General features: G+C 38.8%; 4 protein-coding genes and 1 long non-coding RNA gene across 6 annotated transcripts; all 5 read right to left on the bottom strand.

Annotated features, from left to right (window-relative positions):
* Positions 1-116: 116 nt before the first annotated feature.
* On the bottom strand, positions 117-5072 carry LOC113736908 (uncharacterized). 2 transcript variants are annotated; one of them, XM_027264111.2, is made up of 2 exons: positions 4780-5072; positions 117-510 (listed from the first exon to the last, which is right to left on the bottom strand). In XM_027264111.2, exon 2 carries the CDS (start codon positions 468-470, stop codon positions 264-266), a length of 207 nt encoding a protein of 68 aa, XP_027119912.1. In that variant the 5' UTR covers positions 471-510; positions 4780-5072; the 3' UTR covers positions 117-263. The 2 variants fall into 2 exon arrangements, with proteins under 2 accessions (XP_027119912.1, XP_027119913.1); XM_027264112.2 differs by having other exon boundaries at positions 117-507; positions 4780-5068.
* A 1932-nt stretch (positions 5073-7004) lies between these two features.
* Positions 7005-11181, bottom strand: LOC113736907 (D-3-phosphoglycerate dehydrogenase 1, chloroplastic-like). Its single transcript, XM_027264110.2, has 5 exons — positions 10537-11181; positions 8947-9323; positions 8752-8862; positions 8574-8669; positions 7005-7888 (listed from the first exon to the last, which is right to left on the bottom strand). Exons 1-5 carry the CDS (start codon positions 11087-11089, stop codon positions 7217-7219), a joined length of 1809 nt encoding a protein of 602 aa, XP_027119911.1. The 5' UTR covers positions 11090-11181; the 3' UTR covers positions 7005-7216.
* A 695-nt stretch (positions 11182-11876) lies between these two features.
* LOC140038560 (uncharacterized) lies at positions 11877-13118 on the bottom strand. Its single transcript, XM_072083942.1, has 2 exons — positions 12716-13118; positions 11877-12433 (listed from the first exon to the last, which is right to left on the bottom strand). Exons 1-2 carry the CDS (start codon positions 13116-13118, stop codon positions 11877-11879), a joined length of 960 nt encoding a protein of 319 aa, XP_071940043.1.
* Positions 13119-13493: 375 nt separating this feature from the next.
* Positions 13494-14698, bottom strand: LOC140038296 (uncharacterized). The gene is made up of 2 exons (XR_011842127.1): positions 14552-14698; positions 13494-13738 (listed from the first exon to the last, which is right to left on the bottom strand). It is a non-coding gene; the product is annotated as an uncharacterized lncRNA (long non-coding RNA).
* A 13-nt stretch (positions 14699-14711) lies between these two features.
* On the bottom strand, positions 14712-16863 carry LOC113737694 (zinc finger BED domain-containing protein RICESLEEPER 2-like). Its single transcript, XM_072083944.1, has 2 exons — positions 14803-16863; positions 14712-14738 (listed from the first exon to the last, which is right to left on the bottom strand). Exons 1-2 carry the CDS (start codon positions 16861-16863, stop codon positions 14712-14714), a joined length of 2088 nt encoding a protein of 695 aa, XP_071940045.1.
* Between the last annotated feature and the right edge of the window lie 8494 nt (positions 16864-25357).

The raw sequence follows: 25357 nt of genomic DNA on the forward strand, positions 1-25357 counted from the left end.
CTGTGTCCTAAACAAATAAACACACACAGACCCTTAGACCATGACATTCGCTGGTTCCAGAGAAAGTACGTTGCGTGGATACTTCAACAAAATTGCACTTCCACAAGATAACTACATGCAAGAAGCTCAATAATGAAAAATTATGTAGGTCTTTGTATCGAACTGTTCTTGAACAAAGCTTGATAGGCAAGAACAATTACAAAAACAGTTTGTATTCCACATTCCATCCAAGTCACGTTATTATATGCACAACAAATATTACATTAGGCCTTTGGTGCGAAGCCTTCTTGTGTCTCAGTCTTGCGTTTTTCTGCTTCAAATTTATCAATGGCTACCTGCAGCTCATCAGTACCTCCAACAGCTCGCATGGTATAGTAGTACACCCCAAAAACAAAAGCTGTCAAGCCACCAGCAACAACCAGGTTCTTGGTCTTGGGTGCGAGGCTATTAAATGCTGAAAAACCAGCCATCTTACAAGCAATCTCAAGCTCTTCTGCTTCTTCAAAACTGCTATGTAAAAAGAAATTTATTGAGTCAGTGACTCAGTCAGACAAAATCATACAGCACAAGGAATGAAATGAAGAGTAGGAGGAAACATTTGGACAATGAAAAGTAAAAAATACTTTAAGCAAATTTCATCAAGATCCATGCAAGCCATAGACACTTCACGAATACCTCACACAAGCGGCACATAGGGCTGATCTCAACACAGATGCATACATTTTGGGTTCGGTAATTGCTACCAATTGGTAGGTAATGCATCCATAACAAATGCAGTAATTAAGCAAGCAAACTAACAAAAGAAATATAAGAAAGACACACATAGTGCTGCTTTTATAGAAGTTCTCTGAAGCTCTAATATACATGGATTCCTATAGGAGTAGAGGGATATTTAACCTGTCCTCTGTTGCTGCAGAAACAACATCTAGAAATATCATGACACAGTCAGTTCCTGATAGTTCTGAGAACAACATCAGTTTCGATACTGGACGGTTGAATTCCAAATTCTGTTACACTTTTTATTCCAAATCCATGTTACGAACCAAAGCACATTGTATTGATTAGACATCAAATACCCAAATTCAATTATCCTTTCCTTGCGATGCATAAGATCTTTTGATTCGTTATAAATTCGCGCTTCCTCCCTTTATCCACTCATCACCAACACCCTTCACAAACACATGCATGTATTGAAGCAGAACAACAGTTCTAAATCCCATCTGAACACTAAATACAAAAATCTGCATCAATCAGGATAAACTTTTCTTTTATTCTCATCCACCATTTCTCGTTAAATCACGCTTCCCTCACTTTCTCACTTCACCTATGCTGACTTTTTCTACCTTCCCTCAAAAGAAGAAGGGGGAAGCGATCATGTTGAGCACTACAAAATTCAAAGTAAACCAAAATAACCTCTTTGAAACCTAATCCTAAAAAAACTACCCAACTTTTAAATCCAACTATTTTTCTCTTTGATGAGTCTTTTAGAAGTGAATTTATCTAAGTTGAAAGTATGACTGATGAGTCTAAAAGACTCATCAGTCATACTTCAACTTAGATAAATTCCACCACCCCTACATCTCACTTCTTTACTATGCAAATGGCATTAATATGGAAGTGAGATGTAGGGGTGGTGGAATTTATCTAAGTTGAAAGTATGACTGATGAGTCTAAAAGACTCATCAGTCATACTTTCAACTTAGATAAATTCACTTCTAAAAGACTCATCAAAGAGAAAAATAGTTGGATTTAAAAGTTGGGTAGTTTTTTTAGGATTAGGTTTCAAAGAGGTTATTTTGGTTTACTTTGAATTTTGTAGTGCTCAACATGATCGCTTCCCCCTTCTTCTTTTGAGGGAAGGTAGAAAAAGTCAGCATAGGTGAAGTGAGAAAGTGAGGGAAGCGTGATTTAACGAGAAATGGTGGATGAGAATAAAAGAAAAGTTTATCCTGATTGATGCAGATTTTTGTATTTAGTGTTCAGATGGGATTTAGAACTGTTGTTCTGCTTCAATACATGCATGTGTTTGTGAAGGGTGTTGGTGATGAGTGGATAAAGGGAGGAAGCGCGAATTTATAACGAATCAAAAGATCTTATGCATCGCAAGGAAAGGATAATTGAATTTGGGTATTTGATGTCTAATCAATACAATGTGCTTTGGTTCGTAACATGGATTTGGAATAAAAAGTGTAACAGAATTTGGAATTCAACCGTCCAGTATCGAAACTGATGTTGTTCTCAGAACTATCAGGAACTGACTGTGTCATGATATTTCTAGATGTTGTTTCTGCAGCAACAGAGGACAGGTTAAATATCCCTCTACTCCTATAGGAATCCATGTATATTAGAGCTTCAGAGAACTTCTATAAAAGCAGCACTATGTGTGTCTTTCTTATATTTCTTTTGTTAGTTTGCTTGCTTAATTACTGCATTTGTTATGGATGCATTACCTACCAATTGGTAGCAATTACCGCATTCTTTAATCTTCTCTCTTTTCACTTTTTGATGTAGATTTCTTTTCTCAATTAGACATAATCATCTTTTCCATTACTTTCACTTTGAATCTTGATCCTTTAGCTATCAATGGAAAGTTGAGGCTCTTTCTGTCATGCCAAAGGGAATATATTATCTTACTTTTAGCTATACCTGTTCACATTTTCAAACGCACTTCGCAACTATGGACCTTGGTTCTACTGTTCTAGTTCTTCTGATGTTGAACTTACACAAGCATCAAATTCAAAAGGGCATATATATATATATATATATATATGCAGCTCAACTACACAGCTACAACTAGTAGTCATCAGAAGACAATGTTCCTAAAAAATGCAAGTGTAATTCCATTGTACCAATCAAAGCGTAATAACAAAAACAAGACCAGCAGACATGGCAGAACATAATATCTCACTCGACCATCATAAATAATAGGAGCTAAGCAAGTTTAGCTTCAGATGCCATATCTGAGGCAGATATGCACCAGAAAAACATCACAATGTCATGTTCTTAAAAACATATTTAATAGCTACTGCATTATAGAACTAAAAATGAAAGGCAAATATGCACCTGAAAAATTCATACATATGTTAAATGAAGAAAAACTCATTCAGTGCCAACAGATATGGCAAGATATCAGCCGCAGGTTTGGGGAGAAGAGGTCTCAGGAGTCAAGTAAGAGAATTTTAGAATGCAACCTACATCAGAGTAGGATATCAAACAGCCAATCGCAACCTAAATGAAAACTCCAACATCATCATGTGACATGTTCTTCAGAAACAGACATTAGTACAACATATGAAAATGATCGACTGCTGAAAATAAGCTTAAGAAGCATTGAGAATGAGGATACAACACAAATCTCACAGGTTCTTAATATCTTCACAACTCATAGCACTTCTCCTGTTCAGTTATGAAAATGCATAGCTAGAGTTAAGAGTTAATACATCATAGAATCACATGCAGGAATTCGGTGGTGGAGGCCATCGGAATGCGAGTTCATTTATGTTAGCCTCTACTGAGTTTAAGAAGTGGAAGGTTCATGGTGATGCCTTGACCAATGCGGCAATTTAGAATATTTTGTGCATGTCATCTAGATGGTGTAAGATGCTCTAATCATTGTTGATTCTATTATCAATCCATGTGAATCAAATCCAACAGTAATCTATATAGATAGTACATTAAAGTTTCTTCTGTTTGATTATTTCCTGTTTAAAGAGAAGGAAGAGCTTTGTCTTCTGTTACCTCCTAGAAGCATAGAAGCCATAACATTCTATGTTAAATCATTTGCAGAGTTGATCTGCTTAGTGTCTCGCAGGTAAAATCTGTCAAGAACAGAAGCAGCCTGAAAGTTGGGGCATAGTCATGCTAAGTCGCTCAAAGTGTCACTTCAAGTGTTAATTCAAGCTCTAATTCGTTTGCTCAAAGATTATTCCGCTGCTCAAATTTAGATATCTTTGGTCTACTTTTTTTTTTTTTTTACAAAATAACCCACTTAATTTTTTAAAGTGATTATTATATTAATTTTTGCAGTAAAGATAAACTGAACTTTGTGGTATAACCATCTGCTGCAAACTTTTCCATACCGCAGAGAACTCTGTCCCAGGGATTTTCAATTGATTCATTCTTTACAGTCATAACTAAGCTTTCCAATCTGAAAAAGTTGTCATTAGTATCCCTGGGAATATGGGGACCATTGCCTGCCAAGGTTGATAGGCTTGATTCTCTAGAGGTGCTAAACATTAGTTCCAACTTCATTCAGGGTGGCATCCCCCCAGAGATTGCCACATTCAAGAATCTGAAAAGTCTTGTTTTGGCTGATAATCTGTTAAATGGAAGTATTCCAGATCTGAAAGGCCTATCACAGCTTGAAGAGCTAGATATCAGTAACAATCCTCTTGGACCTAAGTTTCCTTCTTTAGGCAACAACCTGGTACGTATCAATCTTAGGAGCATGGCTTTGAGATCCCAAATTCCTCCAGATTTCATTCTAATTCTATCATTTCACACCCAAAATTTTTATGTCCAAATCGATTAAAATATTTAATAACTTTAAAAAAATCCCCTGAAAATCATTTTTCATATGGGGTTCATATCCGGAAAATCATTTCACAACCAATGGTTTGTAATTAAGCACTAGAGCCTATTAATTAACCAAACTCTCTTGAAGAAAGACATCAAATCACTCTCTTGTACAAAGATTTTGCCAGTCAAAGAAATTCAGAATTCAATATTCAATGCTGCAAAGTTAAAAATCGAAGGCAAAGGAGAGCTTTTAGTTGTTACCTTCCGGACTGAAGAACCCAGTTCAAGAAAATTAAGCAGGGGTAAGTAGAGAGCACTCGGAGCAGTCTTGCGATTGGTGAGGTGATGGGTAGATGCGTGGCAGGAGCTGATGGTTCGTTGATTGAAGTTTAGTCAGGTCAGTAGTTCCATCGACAGAGGACTGAAGTCCAGTGGTGAGAATGCGAGAAGGAGGGTGCGAAGAAAGAACTTCCGATAATGAAAGGAAAGGCCTTTTAGGGGAATTCACTTTCGCTCCAGCAGTCTTGCGATTGGTGAGGTGATGGGTAGATGCGTGGCAGGAGCGGCGAAGGGTAGAGGGATGGCTGGATAGGCTGCAAACGAGCCGAGTCGAGTCGAGTTTTGAGCTAATCGAGTCGAGTCTCGACTAAATTTTACCAAACTCGAGCTCGAGTTCGAGCTCGATGAGCCGGCAATTTTCAAGCTCGAGCTCGAACTCGAGTTCGAGCTCGAAAAAAATAAAAAATAATTATTTTATTTTTAAAAAAATAAATAAAATAATATTTTTTTTAATAAATAATAAAATATTAAGGATATATACGTAATTTTACTATGAAAATAAAAATATATATATATATATATATAATATACGTAATTTTATTATTAAATAAAAATAAAAATAAAAAAATATATGTAGATATACTCAAGCTCGCGACGAGCTTAATATTCTGAACTCGACTCGAGCTCGACTCGAGCCGCTCGATTCGTTTGCAGCCCTATGGCTGGAGAAGCAAAAAGCGATGCCGGAGACGGTGGTGGAAGAGGCAAAATGTTAGGGTGGAGGTGAAGGCGATGACGCAGAGCAGAAGCAGTTGCGGTTGAGGAAAAGTGACTAATTAGTTCGGGAGAGAGGGCTGCTTACATAGTTGACCCGGTTTTAATTTTTTACCCACAAGATCCGCATGTAGACCCATTTCGCAGGGTTAAGTTGTGAAATTGGAATTAGAATTCTTTTGGTCCAATAAAGAATTCAAATCATAGAATTGGACCCTATAGAATTCAGATTCAATTCTAATTCTTTGAGTGAAACAGTATCCAAACAACAGATTTGGAATTGGAGCCCCAATTCCAATTCTAAACCTCAATTCCATAGGGAACCAAACATACCCAAAATGATTTCTTCCAAACAACTCAACTCCGTTAAGCTTTGTAGGAGTAGTGAAGAAATAGACTAGAAATCACTTTTTTCTTGATTTTTAACCAAAGGCAAGTATAGGAAAAAAGAAAGTTTACATTATTGAGTTCAGTCAGTCATGTCCCTCCTTCAAGGAATGATGGGAGGTCTAAGATTTGATTCTTTATCTCCTCGAGTGAAGACGTTTAATTTTAGGATAGTGATTTTTATGAGTAGATAATTTTAGGATTTTTTATTTTATTCTTTTTAGCCTAGTTCCAGATGACTTTTATCATTAGGGGTCCGTTTGGTTGGAAGTAAAATGTTTTTCTTGGAAAAATATTTTCTATGGAAGTAATTTTCTAGAAAAATAATTTCCCTTTCATCATTTTCAGGTGTTTGGTTAACCTATTGAAAATATTTTCTTACTTCATGTTCTGGTGTTTGTTTAACTTTTGAAATATTTTCACTTTTACCTCTATCTTTACTTTCTACACATTATAACCACATACTTCTTCCCATGCAAAATAAAAAAATTTATCTCATTGTTTAACTTTAAAAAAATCTTGGAGAAATGTGTATATGGAAAAAAATTTCTCCTTAAGCAATAAACAAATTGCTGGCCATTTATTGTCAAATATCAATCACACGCAATGCTTATTGTGACATATATCTTACACTCTCACTGCTGAAAGTTTCTCTAGAAAAGAATATCCCTATTATACATAATTAATTACTGGCATAGGGTGAGTAGGGTGAGGTATTTTTTTGATTTTGAACATACTACAAGTTTTGAAAGTTTGACAGATACCTTTATCAGACGGGATGCATGCATTTCGGAAAACAATTTCAGTAAGTTTGGATGGAAAGTTGTTTTCCATAAGATGAGTAAAAATCTTTTACACAGTAAAATATTTTCAATAACTTTTGTGCAACCAAACACGGAAAATTAGGAAAATATTTTCCTGGAAAAGATAATATTTTCACCCGAAACAAACGGAACCTAGAGAAGTTGTCCATTTTCAAGTTTCTGTTTACACTAACTTTCCTGCAATACTAACTGGTTCTAACTAGCAAAATATAGGTTGAAATATACCAGAAAAATTCAGCTTTTTACTGTAAGAAAGCAGAGTTGAAAGAATTGCTAATTGACAGGAATGAAAATTAACTAACAGACAGCAGCATTTCAAAATTTGTCAGGTGACAACAGCAACTCAATGCATATCACACAATCTCAAATCTAAATCCGAGTTGTCGCCTTGCCAGTGGAAATGACAGTCAAAATCAGTGGGGCTAAAAACTTAACTATAACTTAAGGTAAACAAACTCCTCAATTGCTGGGATTTCTCCAATCCTCTTTAATGATTCCTTGCAGGGTTGTTCATCTACTCCGATTGCCATTACAGCATGCTTCCTTTGAGCAACTCTTCCAACACTCATAAAACTAACGTTCACATTTTCCTCACCCAAAATGCTCCCAACCTTTCCAATCAGTCCTGGTTGATCAACCTGCCTGCACAGAATGATATTGCCTTCCAAGCTGACATCCACTTCAAAAGATCCAACCTTCGTCAAATGCGGGATTCCATCTTTAACCCGTCCCTCCATTTTGATTTCCCCCGACTCAGAAATGGCACTAGCAAATTTCGACTCTACATTTGCGATTTGAACCTGGATGAACTCAAGCGGATTTTCAGGTGAACCATCCAGAAGAATTCGTTCTTCAGTTATACGAAGTCCTCTCTGTTTAGCTGTAAAATCTGCATTTACCAAGTTCACAAAGACACTGGAAATAGGCTCAATTAGACCCTTTGTAATCATGGCACGGAGTACCCTTGTGTCAAGATCATCAGGGGCTCTTGACGATGCATAAGTGACTTTCACATTTTTCACCCCACGTCCTCCTGCTACTAATTGGACAGCCAGTCTTCCAAGTTTTTCAGCTAGTACAACAAACGGCTTCAGCTCCGTTAAGACCTGCAGGCAGGTAATCAAATAAGATCAATCTAATTGTTTCCATTTAGTACTTAAATTATAGGGAAAAAGGAAAAGTAAGGTAGAAAAAAGGAGCGGGAGAGAGATCTATGAATGAAGCTATAATTAAAATTGAAAGAGAGAGCTGGTCACTAGAGAAACAGCTCACTGCACAGAATTTGTAGAAGGGGTAATTTCTAGCGCAACATATTGATCACCTTGAATTAGTCAAGGGACACAAGGGACAAACACAGAAGAAAGAAGAAGCATGATAAGAACTTCATGCAAATTGAAACCCTCATATTAAGAATGTAAAAATTCCTAAATTGACAGCACGTTTCCCTCAAGTTCAAATCCCATACCAGAGTTGTATCAGGATGAGTAGCTGGTCCATTTCTTAGCAAACAGGGACAAAATGAGTGGACAAAGAGCAGCTCGCTTAAGTGGTTTCAGAAACCAAAGCCAAGCGGGAAACCCTAAAAACGAAACTTTTGGGTGCAAAGTAGCCCAATATCCAAAGAGGCTAGATTTCATCAAAGACTAAGAAGAGAAAGAGGGAAGACAAATCTCTGATGATGTGCAGAACTAAATGATACTCCATTGAAGGTACGAGAATACGAGTCTCTAAATAAACTTAGTATTGAAAAACTAAAGATAATACAAGTAAATAAGTATCCTCATGTGATACCTCAGCAGGAACCATGGGTGCATTAACAGCAGTAGCAGCAAGCTCCCCTTTCAATGCTCCAACAACAGCTTCAGCTATTTCAATGGCCACTCCTTCCTGCAAATCATATTTAAGAACTTTAACCAGTATGTTTAAGGACAACGAAAAGCAAGATCTGGTTTTACATAATCAAGCATACCTGAGCTTCCATAGTGCTGGCACCTAGATGTGGAGTCACAGTTACATTCTCATGTTGCACTAACTTGCTGTCTTTTGAAGGTGGCTCCTCAGTGAAAACATCAAGAGCTGCCTGAAATACAATACATGCACAAATATGAATAATTTTCTTGCACATTATCAACTGATTTGAATGTCAAAGATCAAAAGCAAGAACCTGAGCCACTATGCCCGTATCCAGCGCTTTCACTAGTGCATCATCATCAATTACTCCTCCACGAGCAACATTTACAATCCGCACCCCTTTCTTCATCTTTGCAAAATTTTCATCATTAAGAATCTTAGAAGTGGCAGGAGTAAGGGGCATATGCAGTGAAATGAAATCTGCGGTTGCGATGGCTTCATCAAAGCTCACAAGATCAACTCCCATAGCACGGGCACGATCTGCTGCGGCATATGGATCATGAGCAATAACATGCATGCCGAGTCCCTTTGCTCGCCTAGCAACTTCAGACCCGACCTTTCCAAACCCCATTACAGCAAGTGTCTTGCCAACAAGTGACACACCGACATATTTGTTCCTCTGCCATTTCCCTACATATATTAAATTCTAATTAATTAAGATCTTACATGCGCTTTACAAAAAGACCATATGAGTACCTATTCAGCATGAATCTCTAGGCTAATAACAGTCGATATATCCTGAATTCAAAACAACAGTTTCTCACCAAGGTATCATTCCAAACTTAATTCAATGACTAAACAACCATAAACTACAGTTCTATGTAGAACAACAAGAAGATCAGCCATGCAAGTGTATTTAAAAGAGTAGATAAAATATGCTACTCATGAATGATACCAGTCCAAACATCATTTCAGATCTGGGGTGGAAAAATCTACTAGAAAAAACAATCATAAGAAATCAGGGTAAAAAAATAATAATAATAAGCAAAGGAAAATGTTGAAAAAACATGCTTTTCGTTTTCATCAGACTTTCTAGTTTCTAGAGGTCAAAGGGCATTTATAAAGGTTTTAGTTTGACACTGCACTTAACATAGAAGATAGTTGTAGATATTGACAGAAAAAGAGAACAAAGGCAAGGAACTCCTCTTATAACGTAAAATCTGGGAAATCATAATGGTTTGTATTCTTTTTGTGCTAAGAACATTATGTATTACTGAATCAGAGGAGGTGACTATTGCCAGAAGAGTTGCCTAACGAGAGAAAAGTAGTTATCGATGGCAGACGGACAGAGCAACAGGAAACAACAAATTTGGTATGATAAGATGTTATTGCCTCAGTGTTGTAGTAACAATATGATCTCCTAGTTATACTAAGCAAAAACTTATAGAAAGGCAACAAAGAACTATTGCACTTGTAATCTGCCCTTCTGCGATGCGAAATTACAAAGACCGTCACTTTTCAGAAAGCAAATTTTGTTGCTTCTCCACTTTTCCAAGATTTTACTCGACCCTTACATTAATAGCGTTTACCTTATTGCGGAAACTAGTGATAGACGTAAACTTTCAAAATTCAGTAAAAATCTTTCACTAGACTGCTGTTGCACCATCCGATTGCTTTTCCATTACTTTCCTCTTATTAGAATAATATTTCATGGCATAAAGCAATCAGATCTGATAAAATTCCACGCTATCAGCACAAACGGCTTGCATGCAATCAAAATTAGAGCTTCACGAAGGAAAATGTTATTCAGCAGAGACCATACTAACTATTCGAACAAGATCCAACGAGCAAAATTTGTAGAAAACATTTATACTGATAAAAGCAAGCATTGATAGACGCTAACCAGCTTTGACGGAGGCATCGGCTTGAGCAACGTTACGAGCCATGGCAGTTAGCAGCGCGATCCCATGCTCTGCCGCGGCGACAGTGTTAGCGGTTGGAGCATTAACGACAAGGCATCCATGCTCGGTGGCGGCGGCCAGGTCCACGTTATCAATCCCCACGCCAGCTCGTCCGACGACCTTAAGCCTTCCAGCGGAGGACTCAAAAACGTCACGAGTGACCTTGGTTCCACTGCGAACAATCAACGCATCGCAATGCGAGATCTTGTTGCAAAGCTCTTCCGGACTCAAATTATAGGAGCAGTCGACGTTGGCGAAGTCCTTCAAGAGATTGATTCCAGCTTCGCCGAGCTTTTCCGCAACCAGGACGGTAGGTTTGGCGTCCATAGCGAAAACCACGAGCCTGGGGGAGTGGCGGTGGTTGCTGCCGCGGCCACGGAGGGAGATAGTGGCGAAGGCGGAGGGAAGCGGAAGCTGGTTCTTCCATGAGAGGTTCGACGAGGGAGAGGTTTTTGAGATGAAAAGGCTCGTCGAGGAAGCTGAAGCCGCCGCCATTACAGAAAAATCACGTTCAAAATCTTTTCCCTTTTCTTTCTGGGAATTGATGCTTGGTGTGAAATTGAGCTGGTGGCCTCCAGGGAATTGGGAAATAAGACGTACTTGTAGTGGTATCGGTGGAAGTCGCGGTTGGGGTTACGCAAGTGTTAGTAAAGGAGACTGGTGAGCGAGCACTGAGCAGGAGATTGTGATTTGAGATGCAGGTACGGATTGCTAGGCCCGTCAATCGGGTCATATGAGCCCCACCTTTCATAAATTTAGACTTAATTTATTTAATTTGTAACACTTTTGAGTTTTAAACTATGAGTTTCGGATTAATAAATGTGATTATCATACTAAACTCACAAATTATTCAAATTTTGAGCCTTATTCGAGATTAGTTCAAACTCACTTATTGCTCCTCAATTTTTTTAATATAATTACTATAACTATTGAGTTGTAAAACTAATTTAACATTTAAAGGACTACAACATTAAAACTAAACATGAGCAAATAATATGTAATGACTCGGTGGAGGGTTGAAGAAAGATAAAAGGGAAAGAAGAAGAAATTGGGTGAGAAGAGAGAGAATTTTTATTGAGAGGATAAGAAGTAGTTACATCAAGAATCAACTGTCAGGCCTTTCTCTAATTCCTTTATTTATACAAAGCAATTGTCGGTCACTACTATATGTCGGTCACTATCTATACAATTGCTTAAGTGGATTCCATGACTAACCACCGACACAACAGACTTGTAATGGCTTCTAATTGGGATATTACAACTGCCCTCTCCTAAAACAATGCTAGTCTCTAGGATTAGCCTTAACAAATTCTGGAAATTGAGTATCGAAAGTGACCCAATCTTCCCAGGTAGAATCCTCTACTGTCATCCCATCCCAATGCACCAGTACTTGTTTTGCGGAACGTCCTCTCTTGTTAACCACCCTCTGATCGAGAATAGCTAAGGGTAACACCTTCCCAGCACTTTCATCTATCACTTGAGGTAGCTGGCCCTCTACTGCAGCTCCTTTAGTGGACTTCTTTAACATGGAAACATGAAATACTGGATGAATCAAAGAGTTCTCTGGCAATTTTAGTTTGTAGGCTACAGTCCCCACTTTTTGTAGGACCTCATAGGGTCCATAGTACTTAGCGATAAGTTTGAAATTCTTCCTTATAGCAGCCGAGCTCTGCCTATAAGGTTGTAGTTTAAGGTAAACATAGTCCCCGATCTCAAAACTCCTATCAGTCCTGTCTCTATCAGCCAATTGTTTGATCCGGTTTTGTGCTTTAAGTAAATTCTCTCTAAGCACAATGTTTAACTGTCGTCTTTCTTTACACCAATCATCAACAGCAGCCACTACTAACGTACCAGGTCAAATGGCCAATTAAGGTGGAGAGTACCCGTACAGGGCCTGGAAGGGAGTCATCTTCAGTGAGGTGTGATAGTTGGTATTAAACCACCACTCAGCAGCTGCTAAGAACTGCTTCCACTTGTGAGGTTGATAGAAATACATGCATCTTAAGTAGGTCTCAAGGCAACGGTTCACTCTCTCTGTCTGTCCGTCAGATTCTGGATGATAGGCCGTAGAGAGATTTAGCCTAGTCCCAAATTTCATAAACAGCTCCTACCAAAAAATACTGGTAAAAACCTTATCTCTGTCAGTCACCAAGCTCCTAGGGAGTCCATGTAATATGTGGATTTGATCAAAATATAGTTGGGCCACACTTTTGGCAGTATAGTGAGCAGTTAAGGGCAGAAAATGGCTGTACTTAGTGAACCTATCCACTACTACCAAGATCACATCCGACCCTAAGGATTTTGGCAATCCTTCTATAAAATCCATTGACACATCTTGCCAAGCTTGCTCTGGAATTGGTAGGGGCTGTAGCAATCCAGGGGGCTTGCAGTGCTCATTTTTGTTCCTCTTGCAAGTATCACATTCTTGTACAAATGCTTCTACTGACTTTTTTAGACCAGGCCAGTAAAAGAAATCCTTCATTCTTTGATAAGTCCCCAACATACCAGAATGACCACCTACCATGGACACATGTAGGGGTGCAAACGAGCCGAGTCGAATCGAGTTTTGAATTTATCGAGTCGAGCTACACTTATTTATACGCGAGCTCGAGTTCGAGCTCGAGCTCGTCGAGCTCGAAAAATAAAGCTCGAGCTCGGCTCGATGTAGGAAAAAGAAAACTCGAGATCGACTCGTTTATAGCTCGCGAGCCTAGCTCGAATTCTGGCTCGCGAATAGCTCGAGTTCCGCTTGATTTTCTGGCTCACGAATAGCTCGAAATCAGCTCGATTTCTAGCTCGTTAGGAGCTCGAGTTCGAACTCAAAAATAGCTCGAAAATTTCTAGAAATTTAAGCAAGAAAACAGCAATTTTGTCCGCATATTTTTGACAAAATTTAGCATGATAATAACAATTTTTCACATATTCTTGATCTTGAGGCCTACAAATTATGCACTAATACAATCATAAATGTCCAAATATCCACTAATACAAATCATCCAAAAATATCCAGATGCCCACTAATACAAATTATCCAAATTTCCACAAATATCCACTAATACAAATTAAAAGCAGCTTGTTGTCCACAAGAACCAAGGCATGACATGAAGCGAGAATTAGTCCACCAACTCCAACTCCAGAAAATTCCTAAAGGTTAAAAGAATCATAAGAAAAACGATTTGGCAAAAATGCAAATGCCAAATAAGAATGAAACCATCAATCAAAGAAATGAAATGCGTGATAACCAGCAATACACAGAGAACTCATGCGTGATAACTAAATGGAGATATACTAATAACAGAAAACTCATACCCAATGAGTTATAGATGACGCAAATGAAATACATGACAAAAGAAGATCAAATGTGAGATGCAAAAAGTATAACAATTTCCAAGATGATATAAACCATTTGCATCATTAAATTTCATAAACATGTGAAAGAAATCAACTTATTAGTACAAGCAAATCACGCAACTATCATTATTGACATTATTCATCTATATGAAAAGAATATCAAATCTTCGAATCCTTAAAGAAACCATAAGTTAACAGGAGCACAAGGGTGCCTACATCATAAGATGTTTGTTCATCTACATGATCGTAGTCATTGTTAGCCTGCTGCATTGCGCAAGAATGGTAAAACAGATCAATAGAATAGCAAAGTTTCTTCCATGTAATCGAAAGGGCACCAATTTCCCATGCAATTGCACAAGCTGATAAAAAAAAGACAAAAAACAGAAATAGAAAACAATATATTGCTCCTTGCATTAGGCGCAAGATATCCCCTACTGCCTTAATTTCCTACTGGAACAAACTCAACACAACACATAACCATCGCATATATGATTGCACTCCACCAGCGTTCTATAACCATCTGCAATTCTGCACTAACCTCTGTGATCTTAATACCATGAGTTAGAATTGGACAAAACTCTAAATAGAAAATTAAAGGTAAATTACCTCAAACATCTCCGAAGTCAAGAAATAGGCAACACAATCTCTTGTCTATCCTTCAATTTCTGGAAAAACAAAAAAATAAAATAAAAGAAATTAAGAAATAGTAAGGCCGAATTTAAATATTATGTGTGATAATTTTTTTTTGTTACCTTTTCCTTTTTCTTCACCCCGTGTAGCTTACGACACCAATCTCCAGCACACATTAACATTTCTACAGTTTCTGGAGCCAAGGAAGCACGGTAAGAGTCGATTACTCTGGTTCCAGCACTAAATGTAGCTTCTGAAGCTACAGTGCTTATTGGAATGGCTAAAATATCAGCAGCCATCTTGGGAAGAATCTTGTATTTTGTCGTGTCTTTCCACCACTTCAAGGCATCCAAATTCACGATGTCTATCGTTGAATCATCTGCAGCTGTGAGGAGACCATCTTCAAAGTAGGTATCTAACTCATTCTTGACGGGTTGAACACTCTCAACGGTAGCAATATGGGTCAGAAATTCACTCATACCCGAAACATGGGACACTGATGAAGATGCACTACTACTGCTCTTGGTTGGGTGATCACTGCCGATTAGTAGTTGAGAAGATGATCCACTTTGGCCTGAAACATGTATCTCCACATATTCATCATATAGGTCATACAAGGCTTGTCGAACCTTGCCTATATTGCTTTGCACTTCATGTGGAAGATAAAGTAATGGAAAGCAATAGTTTATGACCCTCATCTTGCATCTGGGATCCAAAATAGCTGCTATAGACATTAATAAGTTACATTCTCCCCAGTACTTATCAAATTTCAGCTTCATCTTTTGCACCATTGACCGGACAAAATCATCTTCATCATCAACCTTACTATCTAGTAGCACTTTTATCCGACAAACTTCATTTAGATATAAATTTGCTGTCGGATAATCACTACCAGATATCACATGAGTTGCTGTCCAAAAAGCTTTTAAAATATCGCACACTTTTGAAACCTTTTCCCAATCTTCTGTGGTTGGACAAAAATCATAATTTGGCTCTCTATCTCTGTATCTTGGAAAAACATCTTGAAATTTCAGTGCACAAGTCAGCATCTCATAAGTAGAATTCCACCTTGTTTTGCAGTCATAAATTAGCATTTTTTCTGGCAACTGCAGCTGGCGTACAATTTCAGCAAATTGCAAGCGTCTTCCATCTGTCTTATTGATAAACTCCACACTGTCCCTGATTGTGTCAACTATTTCCTTGATCCGACTAAGTCCGTCTTGAACCATCAAATTCAGTATATGAGCACAACATCTCACATGAAATAACTTTCCTTTTGCTAATAGACACTTGTTTCTGGAGAAAGTGTCCTTCAAACATCTTAGTGCACTGTCATTATTTGAGGCATTATCGACTGAGATTGTATAAATCTTACTCTCAATTCCCCAATCCGTTAAACATTTGAAAATAGCATCCGCAATTTGGATGCCCCGACGTGGAGGAGGGACGTGCACAAAGTTGAGAACCCGTTTCTGTAATCTCCAGTTGCTATCAATCCAATGCCCGGTTACGACCATATACTCATTTTTTTGGTTCTTGGACTTCCAAAGATCTGTAGTCAAGCTGATTTTCTTGACTTTCTTTAATTGATTCTTCAATTTTGTCTTCTCTCTTTCATAAACTGATGTGCAATCATTTTTGTTCATAGTCCGATTGATTCTTTGCCATTCGGGCATCCCTCTTTTTTGCATCAAATTGAAGCCTTCTTCCTCCACAATTGAAAATGGATGCTCATGCATAAGCACCCATTCAGCAGTAGCCTCTCTCATGGCTGCCATATCAAACGTCCCGGAGTGAAGGTAGGTTTGAGAAGCTTCGGCAGAATCAGCAGATGGGAAATTGATCTTTGTTTGTTGTGTTGCTTTTTTTAGTTTTTGCAATCGGATAGCACATGACTTCCTATGCCTTAGCAAACTTGAAGTTGTACTAGTTTTCGTCTTCTTGAACTTTGCATGGCAATGAATACACTCAGACATGAGAGTTTTTTGATGGCCAACTTCAACATCTTTAAAGTCATCCCATGCTACTGATTTTTTCTGCCTCTTTTTTTTTCGAAAAGCATCTAAGCCATCATCCGCAGCAGCTTCTTCTACAATTGTTTGAGTGGTTGCATGTGTATCACCTTCTAATGCTTCATCTTCACTCCCTAATTCTTCATCACCAAGAGAGAATTCCAGCTCTTCGTCAATGTTAACAGCAATACCCTTGTCAATGATATTCACTGGACTAGCGGAATCACCAACTGATCTAATAATTGGTGAAGATTGCTCTTGGTTGGACGTATCCATTTTATATTCTCAATTTCTTTTAACTATACCAAAAGGAAAAAAAAAAAAAAAGCCATAAGCAACATTCTTTAGTCCCAAAACAGATTACTATTACTAGGAAACAAGTTAGTAGCAGTAATTATTTTCAAGAAAGTCCATCTTCTTTTTTACTTTAATTTGGGGTGACACACATCTAAGAGAAGTCATCAAGACCAATAGGAACAGTGGATCCATCAAAAGAAGATAGCAAATGAAAAATAAGCAAAGAGATTTAATTATGAGATTGAACAAAAAGAATAACACATTCTTTTTTGTCCTCACTGTTTTGTACAGAATAGGAGTATGAAATAGTAAGTACAAGCTTGGGGGTGAGGGTAAGTGATAGAGACAGATAATTAACTATGTGGAATATCCCAAAACTCTGTTCTAGTAGTTCGCAGCATTGCCATTGCTCAGGTACAATCAAGGCTTGCCACTTCAGTAACTGAAGATCTGGCATGTATAAACCTTTAGAAAAGAAGAAAAGAAACTGAAGATCTGGCATAAACATCTTAAATGCAGTTTGCTGTAGAATTTTTTAACTGTTAACAAGTTTTACACACTTCTGAAATCTCTTTTATTTATTCTAATTGAGGCTTTCCTTTTTAGTAATGAAGTTAACATATGGGCCAGAACATATTCAGAAAGTAAATCTTGTACCCTAAGCTCTGATGGATTTAAATATTGGAGTCTTTAAATATTTAGTCCACTTGGAACTTAAATAACCACTATCCATTTAAAGTCCACTGATCCCTCGCCAATGATCTGCCTAGCATAGAAAACTCTTACACACTGCATGTAGATGCAAGAACCACAAAGCTAAGGCTCTGAATCCTACAACAATATCTAGAAGAGAACAGGGTTAGCAGCCAATACCAAGATGTTGGTGTAGCTTTGGATCAATAGTTTTAATGATCTGTGCAAGAGTACTCAGCTGAGATTGAACACCAACAGAAGTTGTGCTGCACCTAAAGTTTTCCCTCTTCAAAAGCACAGAGATGTACAATAGAATTCCAGAAAATAAGCAGTGAATACAGGTTAAATTGTAAAACATACAAGACAAGAAGTTGCCTTATATCAGGGCTAGGTGAAATACACGCATATCACTTAAGATTTGACATGTTTAAAAACTCAAAAAAGAGAAATCCTAATAAGGACACTGAAACAACCAAATCAGTCAGGTCCCTGACATCCCATGAACGTTCAAAGCAGAGAAAATTACATATAAAGAAAATATGTACCAATCAAATCTTTGGCACAGAATATTATATTTATAGAGTTACAAGAAAAATTGCATTGTTTGGTCATGAATTTTCAATGTAAAAAATAACAAGTTAACTAATATCAAAGAGTTATCACCTGCAGACATACAACAATAATAGTGTTCAATTAACTTAACTCCATTTCCAGGGTTTCAATATGTATGGCAAAGAAAATGGACTGACAGCATTGAATATTCTTATATGGCCAGCAACAACTGAGTTCAACTTTACATCTAAAATCGGCAAATCATGACAGTACAAAATTAGAAAACATAGTCCATTTGAAAATCGTTCTTCACTTTCTCAAATCTCCATATGACATATATCATGAGCAGACCAAAACTGCCGAATTAAACTCAAATTGCTCCCTGGTTATTTTCTTGTTTAGGCAGTTTTAGCACCACAAGAAGGAAAGCAACAAGAGTAGATCCATGGCCTCCTCCATTCCAGAAAAAGTAAAAAGAAGAATGAAGACGAGAATAGGAAAAGGGGAGAAAATTAAATGAGTGTAGCTCAGAGATGAAAATATACGCAATTTATCTATAGTACTGCAGCATGAATTTAAGCATAGATTGGAAGCCATGCATTTGAAACAACAAGAATTAGAATGAGCACAAGAACATTAACACAACAAATATGAATACATATTTTACAATAAGCAAGTGAGAAATTGCACGTATCAGGGAAAAAGAGCTTACCAATCTGCGCATTGCACGCTCAAAGCACAAAAGCTCGGTGGGTTGCGCACTTGCTCGCTGGAAAAGCTTAGAAAAAATCCGGAGATAGGAATTCACTGAGAAGCTGGTTGGGCTCGTCAGTCAGCCTCGTTGAAGTGGTTGGGTTCCGAAAAGCTGGTTGGGTTGCCTATGTGGAGCTGGTGGAAGCGGTGGAGAAACTGGAGATGGAGCTAGTAGAAGCAGATATGGCAGTAACGGGGAATTGGGAGTTTGGGACTTCCCATGGTTTCAAGAGGGTTGCCTTTCTGGCTCCGTGCATACTGGGATGAATCTGGTGTTTTCGATTCTCAGGTAAGGGACCCGAGTGCCCCCGCTCATTGGAGCTGCACTTGCGACAGAGTTAGGACTGAGGACAGTCAGCAGAGAAAACTTGGAGGTTGCTGAGGAGCTAGCGGAAGTGGTGGAGGTGGAGCTAGCAGAGATGGCGGTAGCGGAAGTACGAATTAGGAGTTTGGCAGTGGGACAGTCGGTCGGCGGAGCCAGAGGAAGAAGATTGATCCAAGGAAGTGAAGAAAGAAAATTGGGTAACCTAACCTAATAGAGGAAATTGTAAATTTTAATTGATTCAGGGGTATATTTGTAATTTCACACTGACTCGAGCCTAACGAGCGGCTCGTCGAGCTATCGAGCCAAAGAAACGAAGGCTCGAGCTCGCCTCGTTTGTCTTCACGAACGGCTCGAGCTCGGCTCGAGCTCGGTCAACACGAGCTCGAGCCGAGCTTTGACTCGAGCTACTCGCGAGCAGCTCGAGTCGCCTGCAGGCCTAGACACATGCATGTATTCCAGCAGCTTTGCTCTTAATCCATTGCTTTCTCCAACATATATCCTTCCTTTATATTTGATAATGCCATCCTTATAAGAATACTCAGGTATATCCACTGCTTTCGTAGCCAGATCCATCAACAAGGAAGTAGCCTTGTTATCCCCCGTATATGAACCAGAGACTTCAGATAGCCACGCTGGTTTGACCGCTGACAAGGCCGATACAGCAGCAACATTTTCCTTCCCCTTAACCAGAGGATCTCCCTCAGAAATTCTCCTAGAGAGGGCATCAACTACCACATTCTCTTTGCCCCTCTTGAATTGTATCTCATAATCCATTCCTAATAGCTTGGTGAGCCATTTTTGCTGCAAAAGGGTGGAAATCTCCTGTTCCAACAGGTATTTGAGGCTCTCATGGTCGGTTTTGATAACAAAATGAGACCCCAGCAAATAATGCCTCCATTTTGTCACTGCAGTGATTAAAGATAATAGCTCCTTCTCATATATAGAAAGCCGCAGGAGGACTGCCCCTATGGCTTTAGTGCTAGCATCTGTCTCTAACACAAAAGGTTTGAAGAAATCAGGTAGAGCCAGTACTAGAACAAAGCACATGGCCAGTTTCAGCTTTTCAAATGCTACTGCTGCCTCATCATTCCAGCAAAAGCCGTCCTTCTTTAGGAGATCCGTTAGAGGTTTTGCAATTTCACCATACCCTCTAACAAACCTCCGATAATACCCCATCAAGCCGAGAAATCCCCTCAATGCTTTGATGTCTTGTGGTATGGGCCATTCTCTCATACATTGAGTTTTGGCAGAGTCAGCTATGACACCATCAGCAGTAACTATGTGGCCAAGATACTCTACTTGAATACAACCGAATGAGCATTTGCAGAATTTAGCATCAAGTTGATGGGTTCTTAAGATTTCTAAGGCTGTTCTAAGGTGTTCAAGGTGGGATTGGAGATCAGGACTATATACGAGTATGTCGTCAAAAAAGACTAATATGAATTTTCTGAGATAGGGAGCAAAAATGGAGTTCATGAAGGCTTGAAAGGTGGCTGGATCATTGGTAAGCCCAAAGGGCATTACCAAGAATTCATAATGCCCTTGGTGAGTACGAAAAGCGGTTTTAGGAATGTCTTCTAGTTTCATTCGTATTTGGTGATATCCGGCGCGAAGATCAATTTTTGTAAAAAATTTGGCTCCAAACAATTCATTCAAGAGGTCATCTATAATAGGTATAGGAAACTTGTCTTTCACTGTAATGTTGTTGAGCTGTCTATAGTCAATACATAATCTCCAAGTGCCATCTTTTTTCCGAACTAATAGCACTGGGGAAGCGTAAGGGCTGTGGCTGGCTCTAATAATCCCAGATTCTAACATGGAGGTTGTTTGTTTTTCTATCTCAGATTTTTGCATGTGGGGATATCCATAGGGGGCTAGTTTAAAGGGTTTAGAATCAGGGATTAGTGTGATCTGATGATCAAATTCTCTGGAGGGAGGTAAGGAGTGGGGTTCTTCAAACACATCATCAAATTGAGTCAAGAGAGTAGTAATGGCCTCAGGAATTACCTGATAATTGTCAGCTGCCTCACTGCCAGTACTCAGTAGGAAGGTACGTGGCTCAAGGAGTTGCCTCCTATGCCTGTTATGGATCCTGGATGATTTGTTCCTCTTATGCAATTTCACATCAGCCGTTTATGAATCTCCTTGCAGGATGACCAACTCCTGTTCCTTGTCAAAGACTAATTGTAATTTCTTGAAATCAAAAGTAAGAGGGTTGTATGCTGTTATCCAATCAACCCAATGATCATATCATAAGGCTCTATATCCAGTATGTGGAAATCATGTGAGAATTTATGGCCCTGCATTTCCCATTGCAATTGTGGTATCTGATTATTACACAATAAACTATCTTCATTAGCTACCTTCACCCTAAAAGGCTTAATTTTCTTGATCAACTCAGGGTGCTGAAAGGCTACTGAAGCCTTAATAAAACTATGGGAGCTGCCCCCATCTACCAGGATTGTAACCTACTGCCCAACCAGTCTCCTCGCACCTTGATGGTGTTCTGCACCATAATTCCAGAAATGGAGTATAGGGTGAGTTCGACATGATTTTCAATTTTCCTTCCTTGGTATTCAATCTCTTCCTCAATCATTTCCTCTTCTACTGCACCGGGTAAATCCTCCACAACCTCATCCACAACTAGCATATGCACCTCCTTATTCCCACATTTATGATTAGGAGTGCACTTCTCGCCACATCTGAAACATAACCCTTTTGCCCTCCTATGTTGAATCTCTGCTGGTGTGATTTTTTTAAAAGTAAATGGTTTCAATTTCCTGTTTGGGTCACCCGATAGAGTAGAGGCTCCACCGCCCTTGAAATTCCCTCCCCCACTGCTCGTTGATGGGAAAGTAGCAATTTTGCTACTGGGCCTATATTTCTTGGCGTAAGCCTCATTGGCAGATTCTTGGAGTTTAGCTTTTTTAAAGACTTCACTCAAAGAGCCTATGTCATGCATCTTCACTATCGACCTAATCTCATCGTTCAACCCACTAAGAAAATAGGAAATGTAAAAAGATTCTGGAAGGGATGGTGCCACAATTGCCACTTCAGCCATCAATTCCTCAAACTTCTCCTGATATGCTTGGACGGTGGAAGTTTGTTGCAGCTTGCTAAACTCTTCCACAGGATCCAATTGCTTCACATTCCCAAACCTTTTAATGAGTTCTACAGTAAAATTTTCCCAATTGACCACTCCCCTGCTTATTTTGAACCCTTGATACCAAATATCTGTTTTTCCTTCCAAGAATATCTCCACCATATCCATCTTCTGAGAGTCAGGAATATGGAATGTATGAAAATATTTTTGACTTTTTTGGATCCGTTCCCTCGGGTTTCCTCCATCAAAGACTGGGAATTCCATCCTTGGAACGGCCAATTGCAAGAACTACCTATTTCCTCCGGAATTTTCTTTGGTACGCCCCAAGTGATTTTGCCTGTCCGAATACCCTGTAGGTGTCAACAAAATTCCTCTATCACCATGAACCGTCCTCATCGCAGGTCCAAATTGATTGGATAGAGCTGCAATTAAGTTCTTCAATTCATTGTTGGAAGATTCGATTTTATCTTCCAAATGTTGACGATCAGCCGCCATCACGTCCCTCAATTGCTTTTCTGCTGCTGTCCAGCTGTCCATTATTCCTTGGGTTCTGATGTCCTGCCTTTTGAGCTGTTCCTCTAGACCTTTCAATCTGGTTCCTTCCGCCGTGGTGGAACTACCTACCTCAGATCAGGCCGAGGAAAGGTAGCTCTGATACCACCTTGTAATGACTCGGTGAAGGGTTGAAGAAAGAGAAAAGGGAAAGAAGAAGAAATTGGGTGAGAAGAGAGAGAATTTTTATTGAGAGGATAAGAAGTAGTTACATCAAGAATCAACTATCAGGCCTTTCTCTAATTCCCTTATTTATACAAAGCAATTATCGGTCACTACTATATATGGCGGTCACTACTATATGTCGATCACTATCTATACAATTGCTTACGTGGATTCCATGACTAACCACCGACACTACAGCCTTGTAATGGCTTCTAATTGGGATATTATATAATAGTTCTTAAAAAGTATATAAATCAAGAATTTTTTAACAATATGTATATCTAATTCGTTCAAAGTACATGAAAAATAGTAATAAAACACGTGGTCATAAGCCAATACATCTTTAAAGGATGGAATATCTTCATAGCTTTGTGACTTGAATCCAAACATGCTTGATGATTTGTGTTTCTAGATCAAAAAGAAATCAACCAATATTATGCCAATACAAAAATTTACTCGACCAATAAGAAAAGTTAAAATTTCAGTTATGCATTACCAATATTGACTCTCAAGAAAGGTAGTAGAGAAGTCTTCAAATGTATTTTGTATTTTGCAATTTGTATATATTTAGTATTTAATAATAATATATTTGGATACATAATTATATATAATATCAAAATATAAATATTATATATATATTTCATTATATATATAGGTAATTTAAGGGTTGGGCTTATATCGGGTTTGAGCCTAATGAGATCCGAACTCGGCTCATATTTAACTCGGGTCTAATTTTTAAGTTCAAACTCAAACTTGCTCACTCAAAGGTCGGGCTCATGGGATTTTTTCTCGGGCTGAACGAGTTGAGCTTAGGCTGACCGGGCCCATTGATGTATACTAAAATATCCCTTTCCCCCTATTGAGCAATTCCCAGATTCGTGCGCTGGACTAAGCTTTTATCATATTCTTGCCTTAGGGCGAGGAAAGTCGTTTCGTTTAGTACGATCGCTTCACATCTCGCAGTAATTACACCTCTCTCCTATCGAAGTTTTGTTCAAAGCGGGATTGCTAAGCAAGCTTAGCTTGTACCTTCCTCTAAAGAGTAACAACACAACGTGGTTATCGCTTCGATCGGAAGCCTCCCCAAGCGATGAACGTATAGGAAAACCTTCTTTGGATTTGCCTAAGATATTTGGAAGTCATTTATTCCTTTCAGGAGTGGCTTGCTTTGGTTTTGGTGCATTTCATGTAATGGCAGTGTGTAATTTGTGGGAAATTAAATGGAAAGTGAGGTGAATAAATAGCTCCAAGCAAGGAAGATCTTATAAATTTACCTTGAGATCTTCCCGTTGAATTCTATTACATGACCACATTAATTAAATAAGCTCGCCCCCAAAGTAGAAATTCCTAGGTACTCTAGTAGCTCACTTCAGGTTGCTCTTCTTGCATACTTGCCCGAAGTAGTTTCTTCGTTCTGCAGCATGAACAAGGTCTGGTTCATTGGATTTAGATGGATGCATTCGCCATAGTTTTAGCATTACGGCAAATCAGATATACAGCTGATTTGAGCGCCCAAAGTATAATTGACCAGCCACAGTCAATCAGTTGAACGTTCCTGACACGTTAGTGCAACGGCTTTCGAGCAGCTCAATACATTCCTTCTTACCTTTACTAAGATTAGAATCTAAATAGTTGGCCTCCTAGTTTCACCCCTAGTAGTTCGATTAAGAGCATAGGAGATGTCTTGCAGATGTATGTGGTTCATATCATTTTTTCTTTTGTATGCTAATCAATAGCTTCGCCCCTTACTGAACAGGTTTCGAATTCCTAGTTTTACTGGGTGCGAGCGAGGGCTTCACTCTACTAGTCTCGCCTCCTGGTATGGTGCTTATTTCTTCAAATTCAATCTCCAACAAGGCTGCTTGGAAGCCCTGGGACCTGAAGAAAAACACCCATGTTATACTAGTATGGAGCCGACCCCTTTCTTTTAGCAGCTGCTTGTATTATCTTCATTTTTCTCCCAGCGATAAGAGTGTGCGCTGAGGCGAAAGCTTGCTTTGGGGCCGATTTAAAGCAATTTCACCCCTTCGTCAAATTCAAAATTTCTTAAGAGAAGGCTAATACCGATCAAAAGGTTTGGTATCCTTGTCCTACTCCTATTCTACGGTATTCAAAAAATCGGCATGTCTTAATGCCTTTGACCAGGGAATATCCCCCCGTAGCAAATCGCTTCAATCGGAAGGGTTGGGAACCCTTCCTTTTCTTCACTTGTCCATTTGGATGCCTCCCCAAGCCATCCTCATTCAATCAATCATTCGTGAGCCAAACCTATGACTCTAGCCCATCATAAACTTTGATTAATCGTCTTTCGGCCCTCGTGGTACAATCCT

This window comes from Coffea arabica, chromosome 3e (genome assembly GCF_036785885.1).
Source record: "Coffea arabica cultivar ET-39 chromosome 3e, Coffea Arabica ET-39 HiFi, whole genome shotgun sequence".
Taxonomy (NCBI): Eukaryota; Viridiplantae; Streptophyta; class Magnoliopsida; order Gentianales; family Rubiaceae; genus Coffea; species Coffea arabica.

Bases quoted from the DNA above. Each gene is read 5' to 3' on its own strand.
- LOC113737694 (XM_072083944.1), bottom strand. From the start codon at position 16,863: ATGGATACGTCCAACCAAGAGCAATCTTCACCAATTATTAGATCAGTT. The intron at 14,739-14,802 runs GTAATCGACTCT...TGTGTGCTGGAG, and splicing joins CATTTAGTGCTGGAACCAGA to ATTGGTGTCGTAAGCTACAC.
- LOC113736907 (XM_027264110.2), bottom strand. From the start codon at position 11,089: ATGGCGGCGGCTTCAGCTTCCTCGACGAGCCTTTTCATCTCAAAAACC. The intron at 8,863-8,946 runs GTTCTTGCTTTT...ATTGTATTTCAG, and splicing joins ATACGGGCATAGTGGCTCAG to GCAGCTCTTGATGTTTTCAC. The intron at 8,670-8,751 runs GTATGCTTGATT...TATGATTTGCAG, and splicing joins CCAGCACTATGGAAGCTCAG to GAAGGAGTGGCCATTGAAAT.
- LOC113736908 (XM_027264111.2), bottom strand. From the start codon at position 470: ATGGCTGGTTTTTCAGCATTTAATAGCCTCGCACCCAAGACCAAGAAC.
- LOC140038560 (XM_072083942.1), bottom strand. From the start codon at position 13,118: ATGGTAGGTGGTCATTCTGGTATGTTGGGGACTTATCAAAGAATGAAG. The intron at 12,434-12,715 runs GTATTTTTTGGT...GTACGTTAGTAG, and splicing joins CAGAGATAAGGTTTTTACCA to TGGCTGCTGTTGATGATTGG.